The 15,621-nt window shown below is 29.5% G+C and overlaps 1 protein-coding gene across 3 annotated transcripts in view; it reads left to right on the top strand.

Moving 5' to 3' along the window:
• Positions 1–15,621, top strand: part of LOC124423096 (ras-related and estrogen-regulated growth inhibitor-like) — a 94,614-nt gene that overhangs the window by 30,944 nt on the left and 48,049 nt on the right. For all 3 annotated transcript variants that reach the window (XM_046960473.1, XM_046960471.1, XM_046960472.1), the window contains one exon: positions 8,187–8,263. In XM_046960473.1, coding sequence (XP_046816429.1) covers positions 8,187–8,263 — 77 coding nt within the window. The remainder of the gene's footprint in view (positions 1–8,186; positions 8,264–15,621) is intronic.

Here is a 15,621-nt window from a genome sequence, read left to right on the forward strand (position 1 = left end):
TATTTGACAAGTACTTTGTAGTTAGGATTAGCCCAAGGAAATCAATGTTACAGGCTCACGTGTTGAGATACTAGTTGCTTTCACCGTTCGAGGGCGTTTCTTCGGAAAAGTGATTCTCCGAAGTATTTCAGTATCGAAAGTTTTCAGGTAAAGATGTTTATATATATATATATATATATATCTACATACATATATATATACGTATTCATACGTTTATGCATTTACATAGATTGGGATATGTATATGTAGATATGTAACTATGCAAACGTAGTTATATACGTACGAATGGACACGGAATCATCATCCGACGCATTTTCGATTCGATACACGTCAGGAGTGAAAACAAGTGTTTACGCGATTCGTCTTGTGGTGTGTCCTTCGTAGAGGATACAGACTTTCAACGTGATTTTTCGTGATTATGGGATATTCTTCTTCTTCTTCCTCTTTTTCTTCCTTTTCTCCTTTTTTTTTTTATATTTCTTTTTCTTCTTACCATTTTTCTTCTTCTTCTTTTTTTTTCTTCTCTTTCCTTCTTCTTTTTTTTTGACTCCTTTTTCCGCTTTCCTTTTTCTTCTTTTTTTTTCTTTTTTTTCATCTTTTCGTTTTTCTGTTCTTTTTTTTTTCTTGTCTTTGTTTTCTTTTTCGTTAGGTTTCCTCGATCAAACAAACCTCGTTCCATTGATTTTTATTTTTATTATTTTTTTTTTTTTTTACTCGTCTAAAGCGCAGCTGACGCGTCTATGTTTTTTCTTTTCTTTCTTTTTTTTTTTTTTTTCTAAAATTCGTTTATAACAAATTTAATAATCGTCATGTTAATCTTTCAGTTGAGAATTATAACGTTTCTATATTTTATAAAAAGAAATTAATGTATATGTTTGTGTAAATAAATATTATAAGATTACGCGTCAATATATATATATTTTTTTTCTATTTGAACATAATGAAAAGATGAAATTTGTTGAGAGGAAGATTTAATTTGTTTAAACATATTTAATGATTCATAGTAATGTTCGATTTTTTGTCTAATAAATTATATCAAATTATACTGTAATTTAATATAAATACAACATGTATAGATATATATATAAAATGTGTTATAATAAAAAAAAAAGAAAAAAATCGTAAACATAATAAAAATTATTTAAAATATAAATATGACTCTTAATCGAGATACGATTGATCGTAATTAAATCGACAATAATTATTTATCCCATAATAATGTCATAATAATTTCTCGTTGCTCCATTATTAAAATAAATAAATAAAAGGGGTTTAATATTAAATCGCAAAGGGTTTAGATTGTCATCGGAATATTGTAAGGTGATTCTCGCGTGTCTCTTCACCATTAAAGTCGGTTTATTAACATCGAAGAAAGGGAACGCTCCCCGATGGTGGTTTCTCATTCGAGTTAACGAACCGACGATGCATTTTTAAGGATCGTTAAGGAAAAGGCTCGACTACGTTCATTCGTTCGTTCGTTCGTTCGTTCGTTAACGATCTCTGTGTGTTCGCTCCCATTTTAAAAGTAAACGTTAAAAGTTTTATTTACGATCGGCTACGTGCAATAAGATTCATATCGTAGTTCAATCTAATTTTTTTTTCTTTTTTATTTTGGTTTGTTTTCATTTTATTCTTTTTTTCTTTTTATTTTTTTTTTAATTTTTTTTCTTATTTCTTCGCGTTTTATACTTTTGTTCTTGGTCACCTATCTTGTTAGTCCAAGAGAGAAAGAGAGAGAGAGAGAGAGAGAGAGAGAGAGAGAGAGAGATAATAAATTTATCAAGAGGTTCCAAGCTTCCTCTTTGTATTTACTTTTCGATCGACCGGTAACGAAGTTAGTTATCTGAACTAAAACACGATCTCTTCGTGCTTTTCTCTATCTTTATCTTTTTGTTTTCTTTTTATTTTCTTTTTGTTTTTTTTTTATTTTCTTTTTGTTTGTTTTTTTTTCTCCCCTTTTTTTATCTCCTTCATTATATCTTATTATTGTTGCGATATGCAATGAAGTATCATTTATTATATTAGAAGTCGGTGATCATGAAAGTAGTCTAAGTCAAATATTTTTTATTTAATTTTTAATAGATATATATGTCTATATATGTGTATATATATATATATATATATATCGTCGGTGAAATTCCAACCCAATAAGATAAGAAATATTAAATGAGAAATGCATAAAGTGTAATAAATTGATTTGTCCTAACTATCGAAATGTTATGTTTAATCATTGTAAAATATATTAATTTCTTATTATATTCTAATCTATATGTTTATATATAATAAAAGATAATAAATATAGATATCACGGTGAAATTTGAATTGTGCATAGCATTAACCTGATTTAATATTTATGATAATTTTTATGAGAATTAAAATGTTTCGATATATTTTTATTATAGATAGATCGAAATTAACGATCAATGAAAAATTCTTCCAAACTTCTGATTGAAACTTTTGACTTTCATAATTATTGAATTGTTCAAATAAGTAATGCTCGAGATTCAAAATAATTTACATTTAAATAAGTACATATATCTTAGTATTGTTTTACTCAAAAAAAAAAAAAAAATGTTTAATATTTTACATATAAATAGATAACACTATGGTGTATTTCATTTACCATAAGACATTATTATTTTACATTTGAAATAAATAATAGCTGTACTTTTTATACGAGAAAAATTTTAACATTAGTTATAGTCCAATCGAATAATACATTGCATATATCAATTGATATATATATACATATATATATATATCATTCGGAAAGTAGAAACATAAATTTGTAAATGTCAAGAGAAAAAACAAAAAAACGAAAAAAACAAAAAAACAAATAGAAAAAAGACAAAACTTTATGACGTTCCTTCGATCGAATCTAAATTCATCTTTCATTTTTCGAATCTGAATTATCTTTCATTTTACAAATCTAAATCATATTTCATTTTTCAAACACAGATACATTCGAAACACTGATTCCAATTCGTATCTCGTATCTAAGAATCGTCATTTTATAAAATCGGAACTCAGCTAAATCTAACCGGCACAACGTCCGGAGTTCGTTACATTCGACATTTTCTTTCTTGTTTTTCTTTTTAATTTCAAAAATATTTTCTTTTATTTATTAATATTATCATTTTCTACCGTTCGACACGTTCTATAACGTATATTTCCTACGAGAATCATAAATTCTGCAATCGCGATGTCGATCGAGAATAGCTTCTCTCTCTCTCCCTCTCTCTCTTCTCCCTCTCTCTCTTCTCTCTCTCTCTCTCTATTTATCTCTTTCTCTCTTTCTCTCTTTCTCTAATACGACGCGTGGCCTCTCTCAGCTCGCCTCATTGTCCAGCAATAAAACTTTCTCGAGCGTAACGACGGCTAATATAACGAGCATCCTTATTTGCTTGTGTCTTTCTCTTTCTATCCTTTATTTACGTATACACATACCTAGTATATGTAACGTACACGTTACACATATCTACGTATAGATGTACTTACATATCACATACCACACATACACACATTTTATATATATATTTATGTACATATACTATTCTCTATAGCAGTGAGTGGATGGACGACCGATGAGAGAGAGAGAGAGAGAGAGAGAGAGAGAGAGAGAGAGAGAGAGAGAGAGAGAGAGAGAGAAGCCCCTCTAGCGGGAGGTGTTTATGAGTTTATTTATCGTTCGTTTATCGCACCGATCCCGCTAGGGCTACCGTATTCGTCGCTTCCGTACCTTCGATCGGGTTTCTCTTGACCTTCTAACACTTATCACTTTCCCTTTTTTATTTTATCATTACGTCATCATTAAAAATTTTTCGATGTTTAAATCGTTCTCTTTCTCTTTCTCTCTCTCTCTCTCTCTCTCTCTCTCTCTCTCTCTCTCTCTCTTTCTCTCTCTCTCTCTCTCTCTCTCTCTGTTTTTGTCTCTATATGTCTATATCTCTGTCTTTCTGTCTGTCCTTCTTTTTCTTGGATTTTTTTTTTTCAGTTCTTTGTCCTCGACTTATTTTCTTTTTCGATCAGTATATTTTTTACGATAGTTTTGTGCTCGATATCATTCGAAATATCTCATTCCTTTTTTTTTTCTTTCCTTTTTACTTTTCTTTCTTTCTTCCTTTTTTTTTTTTTTCTTTTTTATTTTAATTTCACGTTTTCTTCGAAATCCATTTCTTCGCGTGTCTTGTTCATTCATTTTTCCTTTTCTTTTCTTTTCTTTTTCATTCGTTTCGCTCGTTTCATTTTTTTCCCTTTCCTTTTTTTTTCTTTGATTTCTTTTCTTTCTCCTCCTCCTTCTTCTTCATTTCTTCGATAATTTTCTCATCTCGTAATTTTTCTTTTATGTCTCTTTTCTGTTTTTCTTTTTCTCTTTTTGGCCTTTTTTTTCTTCGTTCAATTCATTTGACACAATTCGCACGCACAAATTTGCAAAATTCTTTCTCCGTTCGGTTTCGTGCAAATTTTGTTTTCTTTTTTTTGTATTTTCTATTTGTTGGCCTCTTAAAAAGAATTTGCAGATTTTCTTTTAGTTTTTCTTTCTAATTTCATTGTTTCTTTCTAATTGTTGTTCTTATGTCCTGTAGAAATTTTCATTTTATGTTTTAAGATCTTTTCGATTTCGTCCAATTTTTCGTCCTTTTTACTCTTTACTTGATCATATTTTAGATGTCTTTGTTTTCGTTTAATTCGATTTTTTACTTCTTGTGACAATTTGCAAATATTCTTTTTTTTCCTTTTATGTTTTTCTTCTAATTTAACTCTCGAACGAGCTTGTTAATCATTTTTCTTTTTTTTTTTTTTCTTTGTTTTATCAAAATTTCACGATTAAATCCGTTTAATTCGACTTTCTACTGGATGCAAATTTTCAATATATTTTTTATACTTCTTTTTCCTTTTTTTTTAATTCTCAACTAATTCGTACTTCTGTTTCCATACAAATCGTCGTAAAATTATTTATCTTTTTTTATTTTTTCTTTTTTTTTTTTTTTTTTCTATCGTTCTTCATCATCGTACGAAAATTCAATGCAAAACTTTATCGTGATTTTTTGGTTTCTTCTTATGCTATCGTCTAATAATTCCTACAAGGAAGAAATTAAAAAAAAAAAAAAAAAAAAAAAGAGAAAAAGAGACGAACAAAAGATAAATAATAAATAAAAAGAAAGAGATTTTCTAAATGATCCGATGTAAAAAAAAAAGCCATTATAAGGCTTAGACGTTATTTCTCATAGAAGAAATAGGAGAATGCGGTTAATGCGCGAAAGTTCCGAACCAGTTAGAAGACGACGATTGCGATTGGACGCGGCAATGTTTGGCATCGTGCCGCTCTGTCATTACGCCGATCTTCCGACACAATGACACACGACTTTCGCCGTCATCGTGAACGGTGCTGTCGCGTCATGAAATTTACCTTTCCAACCGACCAATCTTCTCGACAAATTCGCGTAAACATTTGTCCTCTTTAAAATAGAATCGTCTTTTCTTTTGACATAAAAAAAAAGAAAAAAAAAAAAAAACAAAATAAAGAAAAAAGATCGACAAATTTAACCATTCAAGATGATATAGAAAATATTTTTTTATTTTTCGTCTGTAGATAAATACAAAGAAATGTTAGGATAAAGTTGTCGAATGTGTATCTCGTCAATATATATATATATATATTTTTTTTTTTTATAAAATTGAATAAAAAATATCTTGATAATATTTATGTATGTGAGTATAAAAAAAAAAAAAAATTAGAAACAAGATGTATATATATATTTTTTGTTTTTTAATTAAAAGAATCAAGATATATATCACACGATCAATACGAGATATTATATATATATATATATATATATATATATATATTTTGCAAACTTTGAAAAAAATTTATATGAAACTTATATATTATTAAAAAAAAAAAAAAAAAAAAAAAAAAAGAAATGGTCAAGTTAATAAATTCTTCTTCAATGTCATGAGAATGATTTTATTTTATTTAACGCGTATAAAATATATCATTAAAAAAAGAAAAAAAAATGATCAAGTTAATAAATCCTTCTTCAATGTTATAAAAAAATGATTTTATTTTATTTATCATGTTCTAAGCACGTTTCACGAGTTAACGATACATTAGAGAATGCTAAATACGTGACATGCATCCAAAGCTCGCCATAACCTATACACACATAATATATATATACATATATATATATATATATATATATATATATATGTATGTATATATACATAGAAATAGAAGGATGAACGGACGAAGGAACGTGAGGTTAGAAAGAGATATTTTTTTACAAAGACGACAAATGTGCCTGCCTCACGCAATTCAGGTCTATGGAGGCTGTGCACGAAGGAGCATAAGGTTTCATCGTAAACAAGGCTTTAACTCGAGTTAAGGGATGTGAACGGATTTCTCTTGGGGCGCGATCCCATAGTTAGAATATCTTGGGTGTAGGTACAATCTATAGGCGGGTTTTGCAATTTGTTTTTATATGTGGCGGTAACGTTTATGAGAATAACTTCGTTCACGAGAATTCCTAAATTCCCTATAAATTTGTTTCCAACGAATGTTCACTTCTTCCACTATTTCCTTTCGATTAAGTCTACGATAATGGGTAGAATAAGTTTGAAAAAGTTAAAAATTAAGATGACTATAATTTGTTTCGAAAAAATGATAAATAATTTAGATTGAAACAAAAGTTAAGATTACTTTATAAGAATACAAAAAAAAGTTCTTCTTTTTTTCTTTTTTTTCTTTTTCTTTTTTTTTTTCTTTTTTTTTTGGGAGGGGGGAAGGGCAAATCAAAGAACAAAGAAAAAAGAAGTGAGATTTTTTTTTTATGGGAAATTCATATTTTATAAGTTATATATGCATATATATATATATATATTTCGAACGTAGTACAAAAATCAGTCTTCATCTAAACTATCTACTATCCTAAAATCTAATATCCAATATCTAATATCTATCTTAAAAAATAAAAAAAAAATAAAAAAAGAAAAATAATTAATAGTAGTAATAATAATTAAATAAGATAAAATGAATAGCGTGCGCCGATATATAAAAACTTAAAATTTAAAGTTGTAAAAAAAGTAAATGGATAAGAAAAATAGTCACAAAAATAAGACGAAACAAGGAAACAAAGAAAAGAACGTATATTCGACAAATTCGTTTGTCACAAATATATTTAATTAACAATTAAAACAAATCGATCGTCTCTTTCAAATGAATTGACATAAGAAACGATCTCACGATTTTTAAAGTTGTTCGAAGAAGGAAGGGGTGATGTGTGATGAAACGAAAAGAGCGTTGGGATTATGAGGTTAGATAAAAAGTAACAAGAGGATCGAATCGATTGATAATAAATAAAACAAAAAAAATTTATAGAAAGGAGATAAGTATGGAGGAAAGAAGGGGCGGGGCAGGCTAAAGGCAAGTTTAAGGGGTTAAGGGATAAGGGATAAGGGAAGGTGAGGACGAGATTGCTAAAGGAGAAAGGTGTTCATAAAGGAAAGAGGAAAAATTCGCTTTCGAGTTGCGACGCGGATTTACGTTCGCCACTTCTCGTATGAACGATCATTAATCTTTCTGGCGTTAGTCAGATCTCGATCCTCCCGTCTGGGATTCAGTTTCAGCTATCGTTTCTTAGATCACTCGTCCAAGGACGCTTCTCCTTCGGCAAAGGAGTTATCTTTGCAAGTATATATACATATACATATACACAGACACATACACACACACACACACACACACACATACATATATACGATATATATAAGTACACATAAGACACAAATACACATATATAGACACATACAGATGTAGGACGAGACACGCGGCTAAGATCCTCGATTACTCCGTTCGAGTACCGCGGTGCGATCTTTCTTGATCCTCGATGGGAACTGACGGATCGATTTCATTATCCTTCCTGAGCGAGCTCGTAGATCTTTTCTCTCTTTCTATTCCTTCTCTTCATTCTATCGTCTATATACTTCTTCCTCGTTTATACAGATAAAGAAAGGAAGAACGAGAGAGAGAGAGAGAGAGAGAGAGAGAGAGAGAGAGAGAGAGAGAGAGAGAGAGGGAAAGGGAAAGAGAGATTAGGTACATACATTGATAGTGATTCTTCAGGAATGAACCGCCATATCATTCGTCAAGGCGTCAAGAATAATCTCGTTCTACTCTGTTGCAGATTTCCTTTACCGGCACAGCGTTACCATCGATAACGTTACTACCGAGGTGGAGATACTGGACACTTCCAGGTGCGAGGTGAGTGAGTTTCCGCTAGTTCCTTTATATATTTTCTTTTTTCTTTTTTTTTCCTTCATTCTTTCGTTTTAAAAACGTCTCTTATCTATATCACTTCTATATATATATATATGCATTTATAGGTATATATTTATCTGATTTTATATTTTCATTACCGATCCCCTTACTCTTACCATCCTCCTACCCCTCGTGACCATTGTATTTAATTATCCATTCGAAAATTCACCCCGCTAGTGAAAATTGAAATTTTTTCAATTTTTTCATTTTTTTTCTTTTTTTTTTTATTTTTTGTTCTATGAGGCAGTAGTTCGATCAATTTCTTTTTTATGATCTTACGATGGAATGGATCCAAGAAATATTGATCCTTAATAAACTATGATCTTTCGATAGAAATGAAAAGAAAAGAAAAATGGCCGTACGGTTTTAATACTTATCGCGGAGGAATTTGTTTGGAAGGTTTTTAAAAGAGGAGAAGGAACGAAACGAAAACAGAAATAAAGGGGGAAAAAAAAAGAAAGAAAAGAGAAGTAACCAAAAATAATTAGAAACAGAAAAAGAGAAAGAAACGTAAAGTTTTCTAATGGGAAATCGTCAACCTGCCCTCCCCCAATCCTCCCTTCTCCCTCCACGAAAGTCGAAGTGACACAGCTATTCGTGTATGTGATTGTACATAATTAATTTTATCAATTAAGTAAATTTCGTCTGATATTATCAAAAATAAATGCTTCGTTCGGAATTATGTCTTATTTCGATAATTAAATATACGGAAAAAGAATTGGTAGATATTCTTCGGTCTGACTTCATGAAAATGATCAGATTGAAAAAAAGAGAGAGAAGAAAAATAAAGAAGGACGTAATTACGAAGATGAATTCGTAGATACATACATACATACATACACACACACACACCCATATATATATATATATATATATATATATATATATATATATATATATAGTGAATGAAGTAATACAAGTTTGGGGAGTGGATGTCCACACGATTCGAGGTGCACCGACCTCGAAAAAGTCCGGTACTACGAGTCTCGTAAACTCTCTTTCTCTCTCTCTCTCTCTCTTTCTCTCTTTCTCTCTTTCTCTCTTTCTCTCTTTCTTTTTAAGAGACGAATTCAGCTCACATCTTGGTACCTGACGTGGTAAGATCTCTCTCTCTCTCTCTCTCTCTTTCTCTCTTTTTCTCTCCGTCTCTTTTTCTTTTTTTCTCTCTTTTTGCAGACTCGCAGTCTAAATATATCTTCTTTCAACGGTCTTGAAGAAGTATGTGGAGTGAGAAAGAAAAAGAGAGAGAGAGAGAGAGAGAGAGAGAGAAAGAGAGAGAGAGGAGTAGTAGTAGTAGTGGTAGTTGTGATGGTGGGGGAACTCGAAAGGCCCTTAAGGGTCCAACGTCCGTCATATGGCCAAGCGTGCAGAGCGAAATAACGAGCACAAGATGCACGTGAATCGAAGTACATATATGTAAGACAGACAGACAGACAGAGGGAGAGAAAGAGAGAGAGGGACGGAGAGAGAGAGAGAGAGAGAGAGAGAGAGAGAGAGAGACAGAGAGAGAGACAGAGAGATGGATAAAGAGATAGATAAGAAGAAGGAGAGAAAAAGCGCGAGAAAGAGAGAGAGAGAGAGAGAGAGAGAGAGAGAGAGAGAGAGAGAGAGAGAGAGAAAGAGAGATGGATAAAGAGATAGATAGATAAGAAGAAGGAGAGAAAGAGAGCAAGAAAGAGAGAGAGAGAGAGAGAGAGAGAGATACACTTTTTTTCATTTTTTTCCCTTCTTCTTTCTTTTTTTATTCTTTCCTTTTTTGTTTTTTTTTTGTTGTTTTTTTTGTTTTTGTTTTTGTTTTTTTAGTTAACTTGGCACACGCGGTCGATTCTCCTTATTCCAGCAGGAGACACCGTTCTCATCCTTGTCTCATCTTTTTCTTGTTCCTATTGTTTTTCTTCTTATTCCTGTTGTTGTTGTTGTTGTTCTTCATCTTCTTCTTCTTCTTTTTTTATCCTTATGTTTCTTTTCTTTCTTTTTCTTCTTCCACCTCGCAACTCGGTTGCTCTTGTGTCGCCTCCTCTCCTCTTACCTTTGCTACCTTCTTCTCTTCTTACCTTCCTATCCCCCATCCCCCCACCTCCCGCCCTCACTTTTCCCCTTCGGCCTCTTCTGGCTCCCGTTCGACTTCGTAAAACTCGATTATCGTTCAAGCTCCCAGGCAGCATTCGCTCCGAAAGAACTGGTCCGGACAGATTTATCGCGGGCGTATCCTCGATACTTACGTCGAGCCTAAGCGTTACATTTTTCATTATCGCCGAATCTATCATTTTTAATGGGAAACATATTTTGCATAATCCTTGTAAGCGCCGTCGTGCGGTCGGTCGATCGTGTTCCATGATCGTTTCTACCTTCTTTCGATTTCATGTACGTATAGAGGACAATGTAATCCTGTGGAAAGAGAGAAATATAGAGAGAGAAATATAGAGAGAGAAAGACAGAGAGAGAGAGAGAGAATGTATACTACAATTGCCTATACGAAAGAACAGAAAGGAAGAATTTGATGAAAAAATAAAGAAAGAAAATAGTCAGAATTATAATCGAGAGAAAAAATAATTGAAGAAAAAAAAAAAGAGAGAAAAAAGATTTAGTATATTTAAGTATAGCCATGTAAATGCGACAGGACAAAAAAGAAAAAAAATTTATGCTAATGAACAAAAAAAATTGTACTGCAATTGCACACGTGTAATTACGGAAAGGAAGAATATTATGAACAAAAAAAAAAAAGAAAAAAAAGAAAAGAAAAAGAAAAAAAAAAGAAAAACGAAAATAGAATTATCGAAGAAAAGAAAAATATAATTTAAAAATAAAAGTAGAGACAGGCAGTACAAAAGTAGAGGTAGGCAGATTAATGGATAGAGAAAGAGAGAAAACAAATTTAGTATATTAGAGTATAGTCATGTTAATACGATAGGATAAAAGAGAAAAGAGGGATAGAGATAAAAGATATTTTATTGCAACTGCACATATGTAAGAATAGAAAGGGATGAAAAAAAAAAGAAAAAGAAGAAAAATAAAAGAAATAAAATAGTCAGAATTATCGTTGAAAGAAAAAATAATAAAAAACAAAAAAAAATATAGAGACAGGTAGATGGATTAATGGATAGAGAAAAAGAGAAAATGGATTTGGTATAGTAGAGTATAGCCATATTAATACCATAGTACAAGATAGAAAAGAGAAATAAAGAAAAAAAATTTATATTATAGAAAAAAATGAAAAAAAAATGAAAAAAAAAAAAAATTGTACTACAACAGTACATAACAATATAAATACGATAGAATGAAATAATACGATGTGAAACAAACATAATTAAAAATATGATAATTTAAGTTCTTTGTGCTAATCAAAATAATAACGATAAAAGAAAAATAATATGTAAAATGAGAGAAGAGATAAATCATTAACATTCGAATATCATCTGTCAGACTTTCGAAAGATAAAGGAAAAAAAAAAAAAAATAAAAAAAAAAATAAATAAATAAAAAAAATTATGGCGTGTAAAATTTAATGGGGCTGATCATGGACGTGGTAATGATAATAAGTCATAATAAGAGATACGTATTAACGATCTATAATTTCTGTTAAAAATGATATTAATGATCGTACGTAATCGAAATTGTCTCTCTTTTTCTCTCTCTCGCGCACACGCACACACGCACACGCACACGCACACACATGCACACACACTTACATATATACATATATATTATTTCTGTATCTTTCTATATAACGCGTATTCGGTAGCACTTACATATATTAGCGTCTTTAAGACGGTTGTAAATTATTCGTAATTGTGCTTCTACCCGGCGTTAAAATGTCCTTCTCGAGATTTTTCCACTTCTTTCTTCTTCATTATCTTTTTTATTTATATATTTATTTCTTCTTTTTCTCTCTCTCTCTCTCTCTCTCTCTCTCTTTTCTTTTCTAACCTTTTTTTATTCTCGTAAGTTTCTAGAGGCGACTTTGACGCTCCCCGTGAAAGTCGTGATAAATTATTTCCTCGATCGTAGAACGTCGTGTTACGTCGATATGTACAGGATATAAATTATTATTGCTGTTCTATCGTATACCTCACGTGTCGATATAATATATTATAACGATATAGAGATTATGATCGAGATGTTTTGATAGTATTTATTTAATAGGAATTTATATATCGGAAGAATTGAAATTTTATATATATTTAATTTTTCCAGAAATAAAGATATAAATATTTTATTGAAAATAATTCATTTTTATTTTTTTTGGAATTAAGTATGTCGAACTTTCTATTTTTCTAGTTTTTTCATTTTTTTTTTTTTTTTTATAGATACAAATTTAATAATACAAATAACATTTAACATATATAACAACTATCTATCAATAGTATAATAAAATATCTATCTATCTATATGTATATATATATATATTATTAATAAATAGTTGGAATAAAAAAAATAGAATAATAACATATTAATAAATTACATAAATATCTATTTTTAATATATATTGTTTTTAATAAATATAGATAAATTGTATAACTTAAATCTTGTATAACAATTGTTTAGTAATATATACATATATTATTATAATATATATATTATATAATGTATATATATTATAATAATACGTAGAATAATAATCTAAGTATATATTATTATAATAATATAATAATAATATTAATAATAATAATAATAATAATAATAATAATAATAATAATAATGATCATAATAATGACAATAATAACAACGACAACAATATACAATTAAAATCAATTATTTATCTTTAATAAATATTCTACATACGTAAATTGTATAATTTAAATCGGATCACAAAACACAGTTAGATATAACGATCTTCGAACTATATAAAGAAAGAAAAGAAGAAAGAGACAGAGAGAGAGAGAGAGAAAGAGAGAGAGAGAGAGAGAGAAAGAGAGAGAGAAAGAGAGACAGAAAAAGAGAGAGAGGTAGGAAATTTTTCAAGTAATTCGATCGTTCATGACAACGGCAATAATTTATTACGGGGAAGGAACAATAGGGTTTCCAACGTCGTCGCGTGGCAAAATAAAAAGGTATATTCATGTTGAGAATTCCAATGAGAAGGTACGACTTCTTCACCATCGGGGACAGGTGAAGCCACCGTGTTCGTTGTTGTCGTCGTCGTCGTCGTCGTCGTCGACGTCGTCGACGTCGTGTACACGCCCGTTTCCTCGTCGAGTCTACGCCTTTCCCGCCATCATCGTTGTGCATCGCCTAGTTTCGAATTTTAAAGCCGATCGTTATTCAATTCAAATACATGGACTAACGGATCTAGCTATGTATAATACTTCGAAGAATCCGTACGCCATGATTTCCGCTGCACACGAAACTTTTTCAACGAACTTCTTCGTTGCAATCTTACAACGAAGAAGAAATGATTTAAGGAAGGTCAAGTTGTGAACAAGAACAAAACTTGATTTATGTAGATATATGAAGCTTATATGTATAATATGCATATATAGAGGGTATTTCGAAATTATCGATTTTATATATATATATATATATATATATATATATGTATGTATGTATGTATGTATGTATGTATGTATGTATGTATGTATGTATGTATGTATGTATGTATGTATGTATGTATGTATGTATTTGATCTTTACTTAGATCGTTGAAATCTATAGACGATCGTCGTATTATATTTAATCGTTTCGTTTATCTGATTTTATGAAATTTTTTATTATAATATATCGTAATATATCGTATGTGTGTGAATGTATGATATAACATTACATATTTTATATAGATTATTAACAAACATATGTTTTTTTTTTTTATAAATTTAACAATTTTTTTTAATTATTAAAATACTATTAAAATAACGTAAATATGTGATCCACTAATTATTATTATTATTATTATTATTATTATTATTATTATTATTATTATTATTCATTCTACATTTCTATCTGCTATTTTAATGGTATAAATTAATATATGCATGTATGATTGAAAGATTAAAAATTGAAATAATTTAATATATCATAACATAAATACATGTATAATATTATATTATAAAATCTTGAAAAATGATCTATAAAATGATCATGAAAAAAAGTTTTCTCATTAATAAACTTTTTTTTCTTTTTTTTTTTTTTTTCATCCCATTAATAACACACACATACATAGTAAATAAATAAAATCCTTTCGTATTATTTTACATAGGTATACGTAGACACCTACACATACGCATACATATAAAAGTAGATTAGATACGGTAACCTTTATTCGTTCGAAGCATCGAATAATGAAGAATTTGATGGGCCATTTTTAAAGGTATTAAGATTGATGTTCTTATGAAATTATTCGTGACAAAAGGGTCTCTAAGGTAAAACGAATCAAAAATTTCACTTCTCCTTTTTATTGTCGAAATCGGTAGCCAGCAGGTCTCATCTCTTCTTTTCCTTTTTCCCCTTTGAACAACGGACCCACCCGCTTACTCTCACACTCCTCATAATCGCTATCCATCGTTTTCTCTTTTTTTTTTTTTTTTTTTTTTTTTTTTTTACTTGGATGTTTTCCAACATAGTACAATGTTGCATGCTTATCAAAAGCCACTGTCGTATATTTTTGTTCGGATCAACAAAAGGATAGAAGGTAGTCTTTGTTGGGTCTCTTATTCGACGCTCCCTATGCCCAATCGTATTTTTTATTTCTCCGTCATCATTCTCGCACGTATTTTTTTGTATCCATTTTTTCTTTTTTTCTTTTCATACCTATCTAAAAAGAAAAAGAAAAAGAAAAAGGCAATCCTCTTCGAAATCCTCTTTTTTTTTATTTATTTATTTATTTTTTTATTTTTCTTATCTAATGCCAATGAAAAAGTTTTACGACAAGTTTCTGTGAAGTTATTTTACTTTTTTATAGAATTATAAATAAATAATACAAATCGATTGTGTATGAATGATAGATTATTTTTTAATAAAAAAAAAAAAAAAAAAAAAAAAAAAAGAATTGGTAATCTCTTGTTTGAAAGCGGTTTTATTTATTTATTTATTTTTTTCTTTTCATTTCTTTTCTTTTCTTTTTTTAAGGACATATTCTCCTTAAAGACTTATCTGTAATAGATTATCATTTGAGTGATATAATATTTTATTACTAGTTTATATGTAAATACGTATGTATATACAAATATATATACATCTATCTAGAGATATAATTATTAATAATTATATTAATAATTAGATATTTAAAATGGTATAATGTTTTTTAGGATTGGCATTATAAATAATTTATATAAAATAACAACAAATATGTATATATATATATATATAA

This window comes from Vespa crabro, chromosome 3 (assembly GCF_910589235.1).
Source record: "Vespa crabro chromosome 3, iyVesCrab1.2, whole genome shotgun sequence".
In the NCBI taxonomy this organism is placed as follows: domain Eukaryota; kingdom Metazoa; phylum Arthropoda; class Insecta; order Hymenoptera; family Vespidae; genus Vespa; species Vespa crabro.